Consider the following 16,566-nt stretch of genomic DNA (forward strand, 5'->3'; position numbering starts at 1 on the left):
TCGGAGCTGAAGAGGCTTGCGCAAGATGCACTAGCATGGCGAGCTGCGTCCATTTATTCTTCGGACTGAAAATTACAACAACAAACACATGAGCATATGACATACGCACTTGTTGATCGCTGTGCTAGGTCGAAGCCCAGCAAATTTATTCTACATTTCAGTGTCTACAAAACACTAAAAAACTTATAACCATTTCATATATGCCACAGAGGCTACAGCAGGGGAAAAGGCGTGCTTTTTCTCTCCCGTGGTGTCCCCGGAACGTTTTCATGTAGGCAGCAAGCGGCTGGAAGCACGGCCTCCCGCGATACAGTTGCTCAAGCAGGCGCCTCCCCTCCACTGACGGGAGGGCGTCTGGGCAATGAACGTAATCAGCTGTGCGAAACGGCGGCGAGCACCCTCGGAGCATGCGTGGGCGTCGCCCCGCCTCCTGACCAATGGGAGAGAGGGGCGGGGCTTCGGAGGGCGCGTGCGTGGGCGAGGGGCGTGGCCGCGGCCTGGTGCAGGCTCCCCGGCTTGCAGACGCGGGCTGGGGGCTCAGTTGGGCCTCTGCGCGAGGTAAGGCAGGTGAGGGAGTTCTCCACGACCGCGGCGCACAGGCGACAGACGACCGACCACCGATCACGACCGGGACGTAGCAAGGGCGGCGACCTCGACACCTCAGCTGCTGGCACGCACTACTCACAGCACGACCACATGGCGGTTTCCACCCTCAACATGGCACCCTACTTTACGGGATACCCTTTTCAAGGTAAGTTGTCTCAACTTATTTTGGAATCTTTAGTGATGATTTTCGGAAGTTCTATTGTCGTGTCCATCTTTGGAGAACTCAATTCGCTCGACCCGTAACTCTCCAAGTTCCTATGTTGTGAGATTTTATCTAACCTGATTATACACCGAATAACAGCTCCGTGATGTTACGACGTTCTACGGTCTAGGTGGTACTCAGCATCCGGTGCTGCATAATGACGAATAAGAAACTGACCGAAATGTCACATCAGGACTGTGACTCTATTACTCAGTTGATTACCCGGAAGGGCACAAATAAACAGAATTTGCCAGTTACAAATTCCATAAATGCTGCACTTATCACGTTCTGTAGCTCGCTCAAGCCCATATCTGCGTATCACAGTTTTTGTGGACTATTTTGGAACATGCTTAAAACAGCTTCTTCTCCCGGCAGGGCGTACAAATGAAATTCTTTTAGTGCTCGCTTCGTTCCTGTTGTCAATTTCGGGATTTGTTTTCCATGTATCTCTCTACTTTTACCCTCCCTTGAATATTACTCCTACTAAACCTGAGTCTAATAGACCCATAATATCCTAAACCCTTTGCAAAGCTCGTTTTACTTTGTAAATGAACGCGTGGTGCTTCAGCCACTGATTCGTACAGGACCATTTGTATTCTGTGTCGTGTACGATCCAGCCTGTCTGTTAGATATCACAATGGTTTTGAAAGCATGTTTGTTTTTCTAGTGTCATGAATACAACCACTCCCATTTATTGTTAATGCCGACATAAAACGTATTTCAGCGGAACCACCACGAATGACGTGTAAATTTGTCAACAGTTTCCTCACTGTAATTCAGTCATTACTTTCAGGAACACTGTTGACTCGTTTCAGTCTTATATTTTAACGTATTTCAATCATTCGCTTTCGTTAGGTAATACGTTTCCGTTTAGAGTGGAGATATTTTCTGCAGCATAACAAAATGTGCAGGTTTTGTGCTTCATGTATGCTTTATGAATGTTGCCTGTTGTTTTAACCTAGTGTCATGCACCCGAGCGATTCGAAATATTCTGCATTATTTTTCCTTGACAGAAACTCTGAAAATATAACAAGTAGTACTATTCCAAAAGGGAATTGAGTAGCAGTGTCACAAAATGGAAATCACAAAATATCAAAACAAAATCAGCTTAATAATTTCAGCGAACTCTCTACTTCCATATCTTGTCCTAAACAACAGGGTGTTAGTTATTATCGGATCGGCTGTATTCCAGAAAAACCGTGTATAAATGTCACGTACATAGAGCCATAAAAATTTTTGTTGTTAGAGTTCCTTTATTGTGAATTCGACGTGGAAGTTTGTGTGGAATACGTAGAGAAAAATTGCCTGTCAGAAAGAACAGAAATTCAATCTTCTTACCGTTCCCATATGCAAAGAGATAGTACGTATTTTGCCTAATATTGCTGTTCGAATAAATCGTATCATAAATCCATAGCTTTCTGTATGCAGTAATGCGGGATGAAGTAGACAGAAGCAACTGCGTTAGAAAAAAAAATGTATCTGCTTTCAAAGTTGTGCGCATTCATTCTCGTACCTTTGTACTGGTAGTATTAATTAGATGAACGTTTGTGACCTTCGGTATTTCAGATTGAATTTGACCTGTCTCAAGTTTATTTTCAAATGAGTTTTCGTACTGTAGGCCAGTTAATCCTCTTAGCCCTCGGATAATGTGTTTAAACCAGCCTGAAGACGAATTCACGGTGTTCGAAAACGGTGTGAAATAAACTAAATTTCTTTGTAAGTAGCTGTCCCAAAAATGGTTCCAAAATACAATATACATTACCGTATTTTACCCTAGCAGTAACACAATCATTAATAAAGGAAAACAAGTGACTATGACGAAGTTTATTGCGCAGTAAGTCGACCTTTTTAAATAAGCTGACAACTGTAATTCAAGTTTAAAAATGCGGTCTATTGTATCGCTGGATAACGCAATGTTACTTCGCCGGATACATTTAACCTCGTCGTGATAATTAGCATCTGTAGGTCACATGTGTTACTGACATCGGTTATTTAGAATTTTGTTGCGTAAAACCTTGTTGTGTAGAATATAATCTTAAATTCAAACGAAGGGAAAAAATTTGCTACTATTTCAGCTATTTAGTTTTTAGACTTTAGCTCATCCAAACATTCATAGTACTCTACCTTTTCATACATTTATTAACCAGCTAAAATACGCGACTCATACGGATGTGTAAATAAATGTATTTCCGCGAAATGTAGCGTTCATTGGCTATCAAGGCAGCTGTTGTCACTATCATTGTAATGCAAAGCATTATATGAGACTCACTATCTCGGCAGCTTGTCATTTGTCAATGACTCGTGAGTCGAACATAAATTTGTTCGTAATCAAATATAAAATGAGAAAATCCAATGATACGAAATGAAATTCGCAGTCCTATAAATTGGAATCTTTGATTTTAATGAAATATGATCCATCCGCGAATGACATCGACTCCCGATGAATGTTCTTAATTTTTAAGAAACTTAAAACGAAGAAAGAAAACACAATACATCTACCGTAGCTGAGAAGCCATAAGGGAACTGGCCTCAAGGATAAAGTATTATGTGTTGCGTTAACGTTTTAATTTTTGAGGAGAAGGGGGTATTTCTTATAATATGTGTACCATTATTATGTTTTTCTTACTTAGTGCATTGTGACAGATATTTCTTTTTCCATTTACTGAGCCACACATGTCACCTTCACCTTACAACTGGAGAAGTGAAGTGCTTATTAACCAGGAGTTGCTTTTGAAAAGTCTAGTCTTTCAGATAGAATTCGCTCTATGTGGAGACGTCTCCCTTAAGGTTCTCATGGAAACTATATATTAAAGATGAATGTTAAGGTACTCCAAGCATTGCTAATGCTAATTCACACTGACTGCAAAAAAGTTCCGCTGTGAAGTGTAGGTTCTTCTTTTAGTATGTCGACTGTCAAGCGAACTCTCGAATGCACTTGAAACGATATCGTGGCCCTGTTTAAAACATGATGAGCGTGCATCATTTCTTTTTTATTGTCTAAATTTTTGTAATCTGGAGGAGCACCATACATGATAGAAAAATTCTTGAAGATGTAAGTTACTATAGGAATATGATATATGCTTTATGCAGACCTGACTTCGAACAAGACTTGTAGATCATCGTGGTGACATAGAGGTGCAAAATAAGTGCAGTTTGTTTCCGGGCTATTTTGATATAAGTAAGCTTAAAACGTTAATGAGATAGTATTTAATAATGACAACTGCAAAATTATCGCTCAGACAAAAAGAAAGAATGGCATTTGTCATTTCACGAAAAACAGGAAAAACTAATGAAAATGGAGAAAACTCGTGTAGCTTTATTAGTCTATTTTTTACGCCAGACTCGTTTCATTATGTCTTTTCCTTGACGTGTTCCAAAATTAAGTATTTCTCGTTTCCACACAGTCTTTATAGCTATTTTTTTTTAAATGGGAATTTTCGTGTCGCTTGGTAACGTTTAGCATCAGGTAAATAACACACGACAGACCGAGACAGCTGGTGTGAAAGAACGACACATGAATGGAAGACGCGAGGGAACGTGAAACACCGCTAATGATCTGTCAAAACTTATTACAAACGAACAGATCCAATCTGCAGATTCTCTCTCCCTAGCTTCATCGTTACTATATGCAGCCGCAAAAACAGTGGCGTATTTTAAACATTTAATTTGACTGTGCAGATATACAGCTACACATTATCGGTGTGCACTGTACAAAAGGTTGCTTTGTATCATTTTATTATGCATGTCTCATTTTAATAAATTTACGTCTTGTAGGTGTGAACCATTGTTGGCGCTGCAAATTTCGGCACGATAACGCATACTCGCGATAACCTTGCTAAAAGTGTAAAAAAATTACCGTGTGATTATTGTTCATCTAGTCCGCAATAGATTTTGTCTTGTCGGCATACACTTTGGATTTCAAAAATCCCCACAGAAAAAAGTCACAAGGCGAATCATGTGTGGCCAGATGACGTCACCAAAGCGGAAAACAAGACGTTCTTGAGACATTTTGCCTAAGGCTGCCATGTATGTTCTAGCTGTGTGATGTAAAGCCCTGTCGGAACCACAACGATTTTACAATTATGAACATCCTTACGACGCACTTTCTACATTGCGAACTGTGGCAACATAATAACATATCACTCTGATGTTACTGTGGCAGTGCCACATGCATCGTTTTTTAAAAAGTATGGACGCTTCATAGCTCAAAAGTTACTTTATGATATGGCTTATATCATAAAATAACTTTTGTGCTACGAAGCGGTGTTCAGCGCAATTGATGAAGATTGGTCGGCGCCCAATACCTCGTCAGCTATCAAGCAAAAATTGCGTTGAGTGTTGATCATCTTCACTACCTGTGTGCAAAATATGTGACGTGCTTGCTGATCTCTGGGCTATAGTTGCACCACTCGGAGCTTGTGATGCAAAGGAATATCACATGCAACATCCATCGTAGACTTCTTTACGAGATGTTAAGGATTTGCGATTGCCGACTAACTGATCGCGCTGGACTTTTGGTAACGACTAATACCAGAATGTTGCCGAAACAAAAGCTGCGTTCTGCGACGCTGCTACACATTTGAAAACTTTTCAACTGAGATCGTACTATGTACGTTTGAGCAACGGTTCACTATGACGTAGTGTTTTGAACCCCCCTGTGCCTTGATACCAACTCATCAACTATTTAGGAAGCCGCAGTCAACAATAGCGCGCAAATTAAAAACAGGTCATTGTTTCTGCCGCACCCTGTGTATGCAGCTGGCGCTGTGAGAAAATAGTTATGGTCTCCCAACAATAATAAAACTATGCTATGAAACTGCTGCCGGTCACGAAACTGATGAAATATTTAGAACTTTTATTGATATAACAGGTTTAGGGCAGTTTATCACCAGATGGCTCTCCGTACATTTATGGGAGGTAATTTAGCAATAGGTAGCTGTTTCACAATACTCATCTCATCATATAGGAATATCTATCCTCAACATGTCATCCGTTGACAAAATATGTAGCGTGAAGAAGAGTCTTTTTTCAACGTTTGATAATGTTATTGATGACACCTGAATGAAAGGCTGATTGTAGGAATTTATATGATAAATAGTGAGAGTATCACCACTGACAAGCCTTTGTTACACAGTGGATCGTGTAACACGTTTCGCAGTCGCATGCTATCCTACAGAATATTGTTTGTCCGGTCAATAACTGCTTTACCTAAACATCCAATGCAAACCAATACACAATAATGAAAAGTCGTTGTCTCGTTATTTAGACGAAGTGTTCATCATACGTTACGATACGTAGGTGCCCTATCAAGATATTCTTCATAACTATTTATAAACAAATATTTACGTTGCATATCGCACCAGCTGTCACTATAGCTCGTAGAAAATATTTAACTTTTCCTTAAGACACCGCAAGCAAGCGAAGAAAATCAGTGAAGAGCATCTGTGCACAGCTTGTATGAAAGAAACGAAATATAAACTATGTGTCGCTCTGTGCCTATTTTATTTTCTCCGAATGCTTTCTAACATTGAATATCAGATAACTTCCTTCGAGTCCTAAAATCAAGAGTGAGAAGATACTCTAGATTCTCTGCTCATATGACAGTCAGTAACTAAATGCGTACATTAACTTATCCATTTTAACATAGGAATAACGCTAGCTAGCGGTTTTTACGGTGATGTCGTGTGGTATTCAGCACCACGGTGGACAAGCGCAACTCAACTTTATGTATTTTCTACCGCTGCTGCAGGGTCGTCTCGGAAGCAATAAATGAAACATGGCCGTGTTTCTTGCAGGTGCTTTGTAACAGTAGTTTGCTGCATATACCCGGGTTTTAAGCTCCATTTTGCTATGTGTTACAGGCGCTACTGCACAGTTTACACACGGAACGGGGAACGGTAGTGTTGATCACTAAAGAATATTTTACAGATCTGTTCGAGGTAGCTAACACTTTAAAGTATTTATAACGAGATTTTCTGTATTTTAACAACGGTTTTCTAAGAAAATGCGAAACAATCAACAGTGATTTGAGTAACAGAGTTTGGATTTGTTGAGAAAAGGCATTGTCAGTTAGACTGCCTTCTTTGGTTTGCTGAGGTAATGATGTTGGATTTACTCCACTCAACAAAATCACCATAATATTACTCGATGTCAACTTATACTTCTCGAGTTTTGAACAATGTTCTCACAAGTGAAGTTGCTGTGACGATTTCCGAACAACACACACTTGCAATTTTCTGAGTATGTTAGCTTTGTAGACACAAATACACGGTTCGTCACTGACAAAAATAAATTCATCAGATACACTTAAAATATTCCGCTCACTGTTTCCACGATGATTGATCAATTAGTGTCTTTCGTAGTTGAAGAAAATATACTGATTGTGACCTGAGATGCTACGTACTGGAACGAGAATAGGCTGAACAAAAAAGCTAAAACTGCTTGTTACATGTGGGTAGTCAAGTATCTGTAATGAACTATTGTCGCCGGTCGGGGTGGCCAAGCGGTTGTAGGCGCTACAGTCTGGAACCGCGCGACCGCTACGGTCGCAGGTTCGAATTATGCCTCGGGCAAGGATGTGTGTGATGTCCTTAGGTTAGTTAGGTTTAAGTAGTTCTAAGTTCTATGGGACTAATGACTTCAGAAGTTAAGTCCCATAGCGCTCAGAACCATTTGAACTATTGTCCATACATATTTCCTAATTATTTTGCGTTTATAATTACTTCTGTAGCCCTATTCGCCTATGTCGACGTCAGAATATTTTTATGTTGTTTTATTGTCAGAAAATGAAAACACTTCATGCACGATTTTCATTCTGAGTAAATTCCGTGTAGTAAATTCCATTTTGAAAAGCGAGGTGCTTCAAAAGGCTGATAAACCTCACTCGAAGGCTATTTTGTCAGATGATTGGGAGACTGGGTTACGCATTATGCAAAAATAAATAAATAAATAAAAAAGAGTGAGAGAGACTATGCCTTACAATCTTTCTGCAAACAAAAATCAATAGATGATCATTTGTTAGAATTTTTAGTTTCATTTCCGTCGATGGTAGAGCGAAGCCTCAGGATATGTAGTTCTTCAATGTGTTATTTTATGTTTGTTACAGAAAGTGAAAATAGCGAAATGTATTAACGAAATACCAATATAATTAATGTGTTTTTATTTCCCTCAATTGATCCTTGTAGGTGTTCTTGTGCTTGAAGAGACGGGGGAGAGGGTCTAAAGAAGAAACAAATAAATGCTCACTAATGCTGAATGACGACAAACATACTCGTATAACTATGTTTTGCTAGAAGGCAGATAACGTTAAACATTTTTTATGCAGGCTAGCTCTGGCCGGCCGAAGTGGCCGTGCGGTTAAAGGCGCTGCAGTCTGGAACCGCAAGACCGCTACGGTCGCAGGTTCGAATCCTGCCTCGGGCATGGATGTTTGTGATGTCCTTAGGTTAGTTCGGTTTACCTAGTTCTAAGTTCTAGGGGACTAATGACCTCAGCAGTTGAGTCCCATAGTGCTCAGAGCCATTTGAACCATTTGAGCAGGCTAGGCCTTACAGTTCGGACATCCAGGATGAAGGTTCCTTCGTTGTGTCAGTAGGAAACATGAAACTAAGTACCGACACCGTGCGTAGTTTCCTGAGTGATAACTCGAAGCAGACAAGGAAATCAGCGGCATATCTGTCTACTCACATTTTAATACGCTGTGGAATAATTTCATTCATATGAGACCAACAGCTGTGTATTTGCGTACATCAGTGCTCAACGATAACTGCAGCAGTGTTTCTTAGCACTCGGTAAAATATTGTGCCTGAATGAAACCAGCTAGCAAATTTACAACATACGAAACATTTTGATGTGTGATTGCAGCAGATTTGGCTCGGACGTCAGCAAGGCTACATTATTTCAGACACTAAAAGGACGTAGTGTTAATATTAGACGACGAGTATTGTAAGGCAATACGAATAATTTTGTTTTGCGTTTTGTTGGTAGGAGACTTTTATTTGGGAGTGGAACATCATTTGAATCCGCCATTTGCTATATAAGGTCTCAAAATTACACTCGCACTGCCAATACATTTATCGGGTTACATTCTGCTGGTTCCAGTCCCAGTGATTAGTGAAATCACAACTGGTGACCTAGTTCAGGCAATATCAATGCCACAACAGCTATGTGTGTGTGTGTGTGTGTGTGTGTGTGTGTGTGTGTCAACCCCCTTTACACTGGAGAGAATGGAAGCAAACAAATGGGAATGCGCATTAGTGACAAAACGCCACTGTTCATTACCGTTGTGAACAGTCCGCCTCCATAGGTGAGAGTCAACACAGCAGGATGCCATGCAAGGGGTTCGGGTTCATTCTCTGTCGGGTAGGAGATTTTTACAGTTCGGGGACTGCGTATTGCGTTGTCTTTATCATGATTTCATCTTTGTCGACGCGCAAGTCGCCGAAGTGGTGTCAGCTGGGGACTGGTCTACGCAACGGAAGGCTGTAGCCATACGCACAATTCACTTATCTGTGAACAACTTTTACCATAGCGCGAACGGAAGGGAGCACGAGATAACGAACAGCCTAAAACGCTGCGTCATTATTTTTTGGCGCTAATAATCGGCACACGGGATACAGCAGTATGAAGCTAGTGACACGATGCAAAATCTGTGATATTAAGGGAGGGTTATTTTGCTTGGCGAGCGCACTATTTTTAACAAAGTAAGCAAAGTGGCGTGGGAAAGGTAGGATTTATGTCTCTCAGTTTGTACTTAAACGTGAGATTCATGGAGGAAATGCACTTAACACTGATTTGCAACTTCACCTTTCCTTAGTACTAGTCCAAAACTTCACACATATCCCTGTTGACGATTTTCGGTCGTTTTCACAGGTGAGGATAAAATTTAATTGCAGAACATTTTTGCCGAAGGCCAACACAACCTGCAGAAAGGCTAGCACTTACGCTCTGATTATTATTAACAAGAAACATTTATGCTAGTGACTGTTTCGCATTTCAGTGGCTGCTGTATATCAAATAGTTTGTGATGTCTGTAGTGACATATTCCAAGAATTTCAAGGATGTTATTAAAGTTGATGTAAGGAAGATAATATCAATAAAATATGATTAATGAAATATACATATGCCCTCTCACATAGGCTACTTGGTAAAATCTGTTAGTTTGTTAAAGGGCAGACAGCGTGGCCCGAGTGAACCATTTTTATTTACCATTAAAAATTTCTTAACATAGCAGTGATGCATCAACCATGTCAGTACAAATATCATGGAAATAGGCAACGAGAATGATCAGGTATTTCGTATATTTTTAATTTTATCAAGTGTAATAGATACGTATTCACGCTTGTTTACTTTCAAGAAAATGTATTGTGCTTTACATTTTGAATAAGAAGAATTACAAAGCTTGTGCTTATTCACTCCGTTCCCGCGTGATGCAAGCATCTAATGAATATCTCATCTTTCTGACTTCCGTAGAAGGGCCTTTGATTACTTCGGTACTTTTCTACCAGTCTTATTTCTTTAACTTCAGCGTTTGTGCTGTGGTTCTATTGGAACCCAGAAGCGTACATAATATCTGTTTCCTTTTATGAGCAACATTACATTCCCTTCGCACCGTTCGATCGCTCACGCACCTCACGTCAACAACAACAACAAGAGCAGACAAAATAGCAGACCAAAGCTAGCTATACTGCTAATACCGAAGCGGAGAGGATGTGAACTTCCTTTTTGCTGGTCTGCAAAAGACAGACAACCAGCGGAACACAAGGGAATGTGATCCGAACACGACCGAATACCGTTTGCTCGCGCACGTGAGCAGAGAGGATTCTCTTTCGATGTTTTACATTCGTTCCAGTATAAACTGAGTTCAAAGACAGCAGTTCTGATGACAGAAAACAGAGCGAACGACGTATTCCCCATATAAAAATGGGTGCCACTTTACAGGTAGTCTTTCGCTATCAACAGTTGGAGATGTACCGTAATTGAAGTTCCAGAGTGTAATAAAATATTTACAGATACTGTCATTATTTTCATTTACGTGTAGCAACGCGTAGAAGCCGATATAAATCCCTATACTAATTACTTGTACGCTCAGAGCATGATCATTGCAACTTTTGTTTACATACAATAAATTATTTGTAATAATGAGATGGGTGTTGTTCGATACATACCGTGCTTCATATTGTTGATCTGAAGCACTTGAAATAAAGTAACAGAGTCGGAATTGCTAGCATTGACCGCAAAGTAATACATTTCTACTTCGTGTGTAACGATTTACACAGCGGTCTTTTTTACCGTTTCATTCATGTTTATTTATTTTATGTTTCTTTCATTCTTTTTATATGTTTCTCTCTACTAAAAATGGTTCATTTAGCATCAGTTTTTCTAATTTAGTTCTTTTTCTGGTTTCTTTAACTTTAACTTGTCATTCAATGAGAAAAAATGTGGTTCCTCAAGGCCTCCTTCGCCTAAGCCATCGGTATCGTATTGCATATGATATTCAATAAAAATATAAAATATATAGTATATTATGATTGACAACATTTACAAGTTCTTGGGTTTTGCATCCAAGGAGCCATTTTCTTTTTACGCGGTATCTCGACAACTTAGTTGTCTTGTTGAGTGTCGAGGGCCTGAAGGACAACATGATTGCCAATGATTTAGAATGAATTGCCTAGACTTAATTTATATATCAAACAATCCAATGGAGGATTTGAATTCTTCTGTAATCTCCTTTCCTTGTACTTGATATGGAAATATTTCTTCCACCATTAAATTTGCATCAAATCATTTATTCTAATGTTGTTTAATTAAGTGCGTCTGTTTAAACTATCATGTTATTAACTTATCCGCCATAGTTAAATGTGCTTTGCCTAGGATGGGTTTCTCGGGTAATTCTTTCAGCTTTTTTCTTTCATTGTCCTGATATATATAGCCGGCCGAAGTGGCCGTGCGGTTAAAGGCGCTGCAGTCTGGAACCGCAAGACCGCTACGGTCGCAGGTTCGAATCCTGCCTCGGGCATGGATGTTTGTGATGTCCTTAGGTTAGTTAGGTTTAACTAGTTCTAAGTTCTAGGGGACTAATGACCTCAGCAGTTGAGTCCCATAGTGCTCAGAGCCATTTGAACCATTTTGAACCTGATATATACAATAAATGTCCGCAGAGTATCTAAATGATTTTAGATAATTACCATTTAGGTACGTGTGTGGTGTCTTGCACCTTTTCTAAACTTTGATTTAGTCTGCAGAAAGACACCGGACGACATAATTTTCATTTACAGTGCCAGCGTTTGAAAGCGTGGGAGCATCCATCCTTTAATACATTCAGTGCTGACAACATTTCAAGAAGTAATTGACAAACTCATGCTATTCTTCATATCAGACATTCTCCACGAAGTATTCTACATTACTGACAAGAAACGTTCATTCGTCACTGCAATGAAAGAAAACTACGTTACTGATACCAACAGAATTTCTTCTGAATTCCTGGCTTCACCCTGAAGTTGAGCGTTCGTTCAGAAAATGTTATGATGGACCCAGCAACAACGTCCTCAAGTAATTTCGCTCTTTGAGGCAATTATTTTGCACTTGATGCAGCAGTTTATTTGAAGCTTCAGATAAAAAAATGATAAGGAAAAGTACACTTACTTCAGCTAATGTCGGTAAAAAAATTCAGAGTAAGACACACCAGAATGCGCAAGCTCCTACTTCCATTTGGGGGACAGTTATTGTTTCTGAATCGGTGAATTCTGGTCTCTGTTCAACAGTAATGAAGGCAAACGATATTAGAACTAATACTATAGCCCGACATCTCAAATGCATTCAAAGTCTTATACGAGAGCGCGCTGAAAGTAATGCCTCCGAATTTTTTTATGTGAAAACTCTTGAGCTTTTTAAATAAGACAAACGTTATTAACATTCTAAATCTTTATTCTTCATGTCCACGTTTTTATTTCTCAAGATAAGCCATCCCGGCGGCGAACACATTTCTCCCGACGAGGACCAGTTTCTTGTGCCGTCATTGTCGCTATTAATGGGAAGTCCTCGAAGATATTCAAGTTTTGGAAACAGGTGACAATCTGATGTCATGCAAGAGGGTATCAGCCCCGAGAAGAGGCGCCATGCCTCAGCGCCACACACACGCGGCACTCTACCCCACTCCAACCCTGTCCTCGTCCGCCCCCGGTAGCTGAGTGGTCAGCGCGACAGAATGTCAATTCTAAGGGACCGGGTTGGATTCCCGGCTGGGTCAGAGATTTTCTCCGCTCAGGGACTGGATATTGTGTTGTCCTAATCATCATCATCTCATCCCCATCGACGCGCAAGTCGTCGAAGTGGCGTCAAATCGAAAAACTTAAAAACAGAATGTCAATTCTAAGGGACCGGGTTGGATTCCCGGCTGGGTCAGAGATTTTCTCCGCTCAGGGACTGGATATTGTGTTGTCCTAATCATCATCATCTCATCCCCATCGACGCGCAAGTCGTCGAAGTGGCGTCAAATCGAAAAACTTACACCCGGAGAGTGGTCTACGCCGGCCTCTGTGGCCGAGCGGTTCTAGGCGCTTCACTCCGGAACCGCGCTGCTGCTACGGTCGCAGGTTCGAATCCTGCGTCGGGCATGGATGTGTGTGATGTCCTTAGGTTAGTTGGGTTTAAGGAGAGCCGGAGGTGGTCAAATTAAAAAAAAAATACGATTTTTTTCTACCGAAAATTAATTGGAACATTCCTCTTTAATGTAAACTTTGAATTATTGTTCTACTCGCCCTAGAAGTGGAGTTATTACCATTTTCCCCCAAGCCTGCAGAGGAAATGGGCGGTCGCTGAATGCATCTAACACCCTCTCGTGACTTCCTGGCGAACTGCTTGGGATTTTCTCGGCCTCTTACGCATACAGCGCCTTATATTACGCATACAGCGAGTGTGCAAGGTTTGGCTAAATTGTTTTCTGTGACAAATAATACCCGTATTTCCTTACAGCTTACTCCTGTTTTCCTCAGAATTTCGAACATCTTGCTCCATTTAATATTGTCGTACACTTTTGTTCTGTTTACGATGCCACGATTTAGTAACCGTGTATATAAAAAGAGGAAGAACGTAGGGAAAAGAAAATTAACACTAATACCAAGTTGCGATACTACAATGAATAAGAGCGCGGAACATCGTCTCTTTGCTGTTTACCGTTTCGAATTAGTTCAGTGTTGCGCCTGTTGTTGGTAGTATTATACTTCTTGTGTAAAGCGGGTAATATGCAGTATGTATAAGAATCAGGGGGGAACAATAAAACTAATTTTTCATGACTTAGCACAGCCAGAATTGTTACACAAATGTCTACACGGAAAGACGCAGAATCCCAAACAATTTGATTTGGAAAGTGATTCCTAAAAGGCTGTTCGTAAGCATAAAAACACTGCACTTTGGCATTTATGATGCAATAGCAACCTACAACCAAGGGAGCAGTGTGAAGTGTCAAGTTCTGAAGGCATTAGGATTTACAGCTGGGGTGAACACTGTACGAGCACTAAGAAATATTGACAGAGAAAGGATAAGAGGAGCAGAAAGAAGAGAAAGGCATATGAAGTATGATGGAACAACAGGCCAGAAAAGAAGACGGAAGAGGAAGCTTTTGGAGGATGAAAAAGAAGATCCTGATAATCCATCCTATAGTGCAGGAATGTATTGAGAAACTTTGATAGCCATTTCCCGTAAATTAGAATTTTTCGAATATAAGGAACATTTTCTCAAAATCCACTCAAGCTAGAGAGATGAAATTTTTATACACCACTCCTAGTGGTCAAACTTACATTGTAACGCAGCCATTTGGCAATATGTTCAGTAGTTTCATTTCAGTTTAATTATAAAACAATTATTTGTAAAAAAATTTGGGTCATTAATAAAAAAAATAATTGGAAGGAAACTAGAAAAGATACTCCAAAATCCCTCTGTCATAACTGCAATACTAAACCACTCTATATGTAAAAAAAAAAATTCAAATTTTTCAATTTGGTAGTTTATTCATAAATGTTCCTCAAACTTAGTGATTTTAACATGGGCAGCATAGGCACCTCCGGCTCCCCTTAAGTAGTTCTAAGTCTAGGTGACTGATGACCTCAGATGTTAAGTCCCATAGTGCTTGGAGCCATTTGAACCATTTTTAACGGTCTACCCGACGGGAGGCCCTAGTCACACGAAGACCCTGCTCTTCGTGTTTCTTGCAGTCATACTCTGATAAATACGATAAGAAAAAGATATGTTTGCATTTATAAGCGTACACATTGAGGTTAGCACCACCATTCCCTTCACTGCAGCCACGAACAACCGCAGCGCGGGGTAGCCGCGCGGTCTTGGGCACCTCGCCACGGTTCGCGAGCCTCCCCCCGTCGGAGGTTGGATTAAGTAGCGTTTAAGCCTAGGGACCGATGACCTCAGCAGTTGGGTCCCATAGGAACTTACCACAAAATTCATTTCATGAACAACCCAACGTCTCACATTACTGATGGTACAATCATCACCGTACACAGCATTTATTCTTGTATGGATTTCAATTCGAGGCACGTTTTCTGCGGTTAGAAACTCTATTAAAGCGTGCTGTTTCCAACCCGTCACATATTTACGTTACACACTGTCACGTTACACGCTAGAGTTTGGAGAACTCCAGAGGTAGAGGGTTGCTGCTTGCAACAGCGAAGCGGGAAAGTCGCCTGAGTAATTGGCATGACATGTCATACCTCAACCGATATTGAAAACAGAAAAAAATCAGAAGCATTAATTTTCAGCACGTCCTCGTATGTTCCGTGTCATGTGCGGATGCAAACATACTCCCCGAACTCTTACGGTACTCGGTAAGAATGTCTTGCACGAGTAATGAGTGTGTTGCGGTGGGACACTACTAATGTAGTGTGTGGACATACAAGAGCCGGCCGGAGTGGCCGAGCGGTTCTAGGCGCTACAGTCAGGAACCGCGCGAACGCTACGGTCGCAGGTTCGAATCCTGCCTCGGGCATGGATGTGTGTGATGTCCTTAGGTTATTTAGGTTTAAGTAGTTCTAAGTTCTAGGGGACTGATGACCTCAGAAGTTAAGTCCCATAGTGCTCAGAGCCATTTGAACCATTTGACATACAAGATGAGAATTGGGTCTCGCGGGAGGCTTGTGCGAGATAGTCCCTGCAGTCGCACTATCCTCTGTGCCCTCGGTGGCTCAGACGGATGCTGGCACGATAGCTCAGCGTGTTCGGTCAGAGGGTTAGCTGCCCTCGTAGTAAAAAAAAAAAAAAAACTGAGTCAACGGCTCAAAACTGAACAGGTGTCATAGGACATCCGCACTGAACAAATGCAACGAACAAAATCGAACAAAATGAGAACAATTAAAAAAAGATGGATAGAGTGTCTGCCGTGCAAGCAGGAGATACCGGGTTCGAGTCCCGGTCGGGGCACACATTTTCACCTGTCCCCGTTCATATATATCAACGCTCGTCAACAGCTGAAGGTATTAACTTAATTCTAATTTAGTTCTAGTAAAATATATTCATCATCTGTTTTGTTAGATGATATCAAATCCATTTTTAATATCCTGCTGTCGACCACATTTCGTAGACTTCCAGTTATTCTACTTCAGTTTCCAAACTATTAACTTTTTTTAGTACATCGCTGTGTTCCTAGACACGGTTACAGTTTCAGAAACGACTTTTTTAGGTTCATTCCAGTACGTGTCTTTCATTGAGGTATGCTTTCGCCAATCAGTGACTACACCGCTACATTCCATGTT

At 40.8% G+C, this 16,566-nt stretch overlaps 1 protein-coding gene across 1 annotated transcript in view; it reads left to right on the plus strand.

Annotated features, from left to right (window-relative positions):
* Window positions 1–636: 636 nt before the first annotated feature.
* Window positions 637–16,566, plus strand: part of LOC126235383 (protein gooseberry-like) — a 257,204-nt gene continuing 241,274 nt past the window's right edge. Inside the window, exon 1 of the mRNA XM_049944106.1 lies at window positions 637–751. Coding sequence (XP_049800063.1) covers window positions 697–751 — 55 coding nt within the window. The 5' untranslated portion in view covers window positions 637–696. The remainder of the gene's footprint in view (window positions 752–16,566) is intronic.

This window comes from Schistocerca nitens, chromosome 2 (assembly GCF_023898315.1).
Source record: "Schistocerca nitens isolate TAMUIC-IGC-003100 chromosome 2, iqSchNite1.1, whole genome shotgun sequence".
In the NCBI taxonomy this organism is placed as follows: domain Eukaryota; kingdom Metazoa; phylum Arthropoda; class Insecta; order Orthoptera; family Acrididae; genus Schistocerca; species Schistocerca nitens.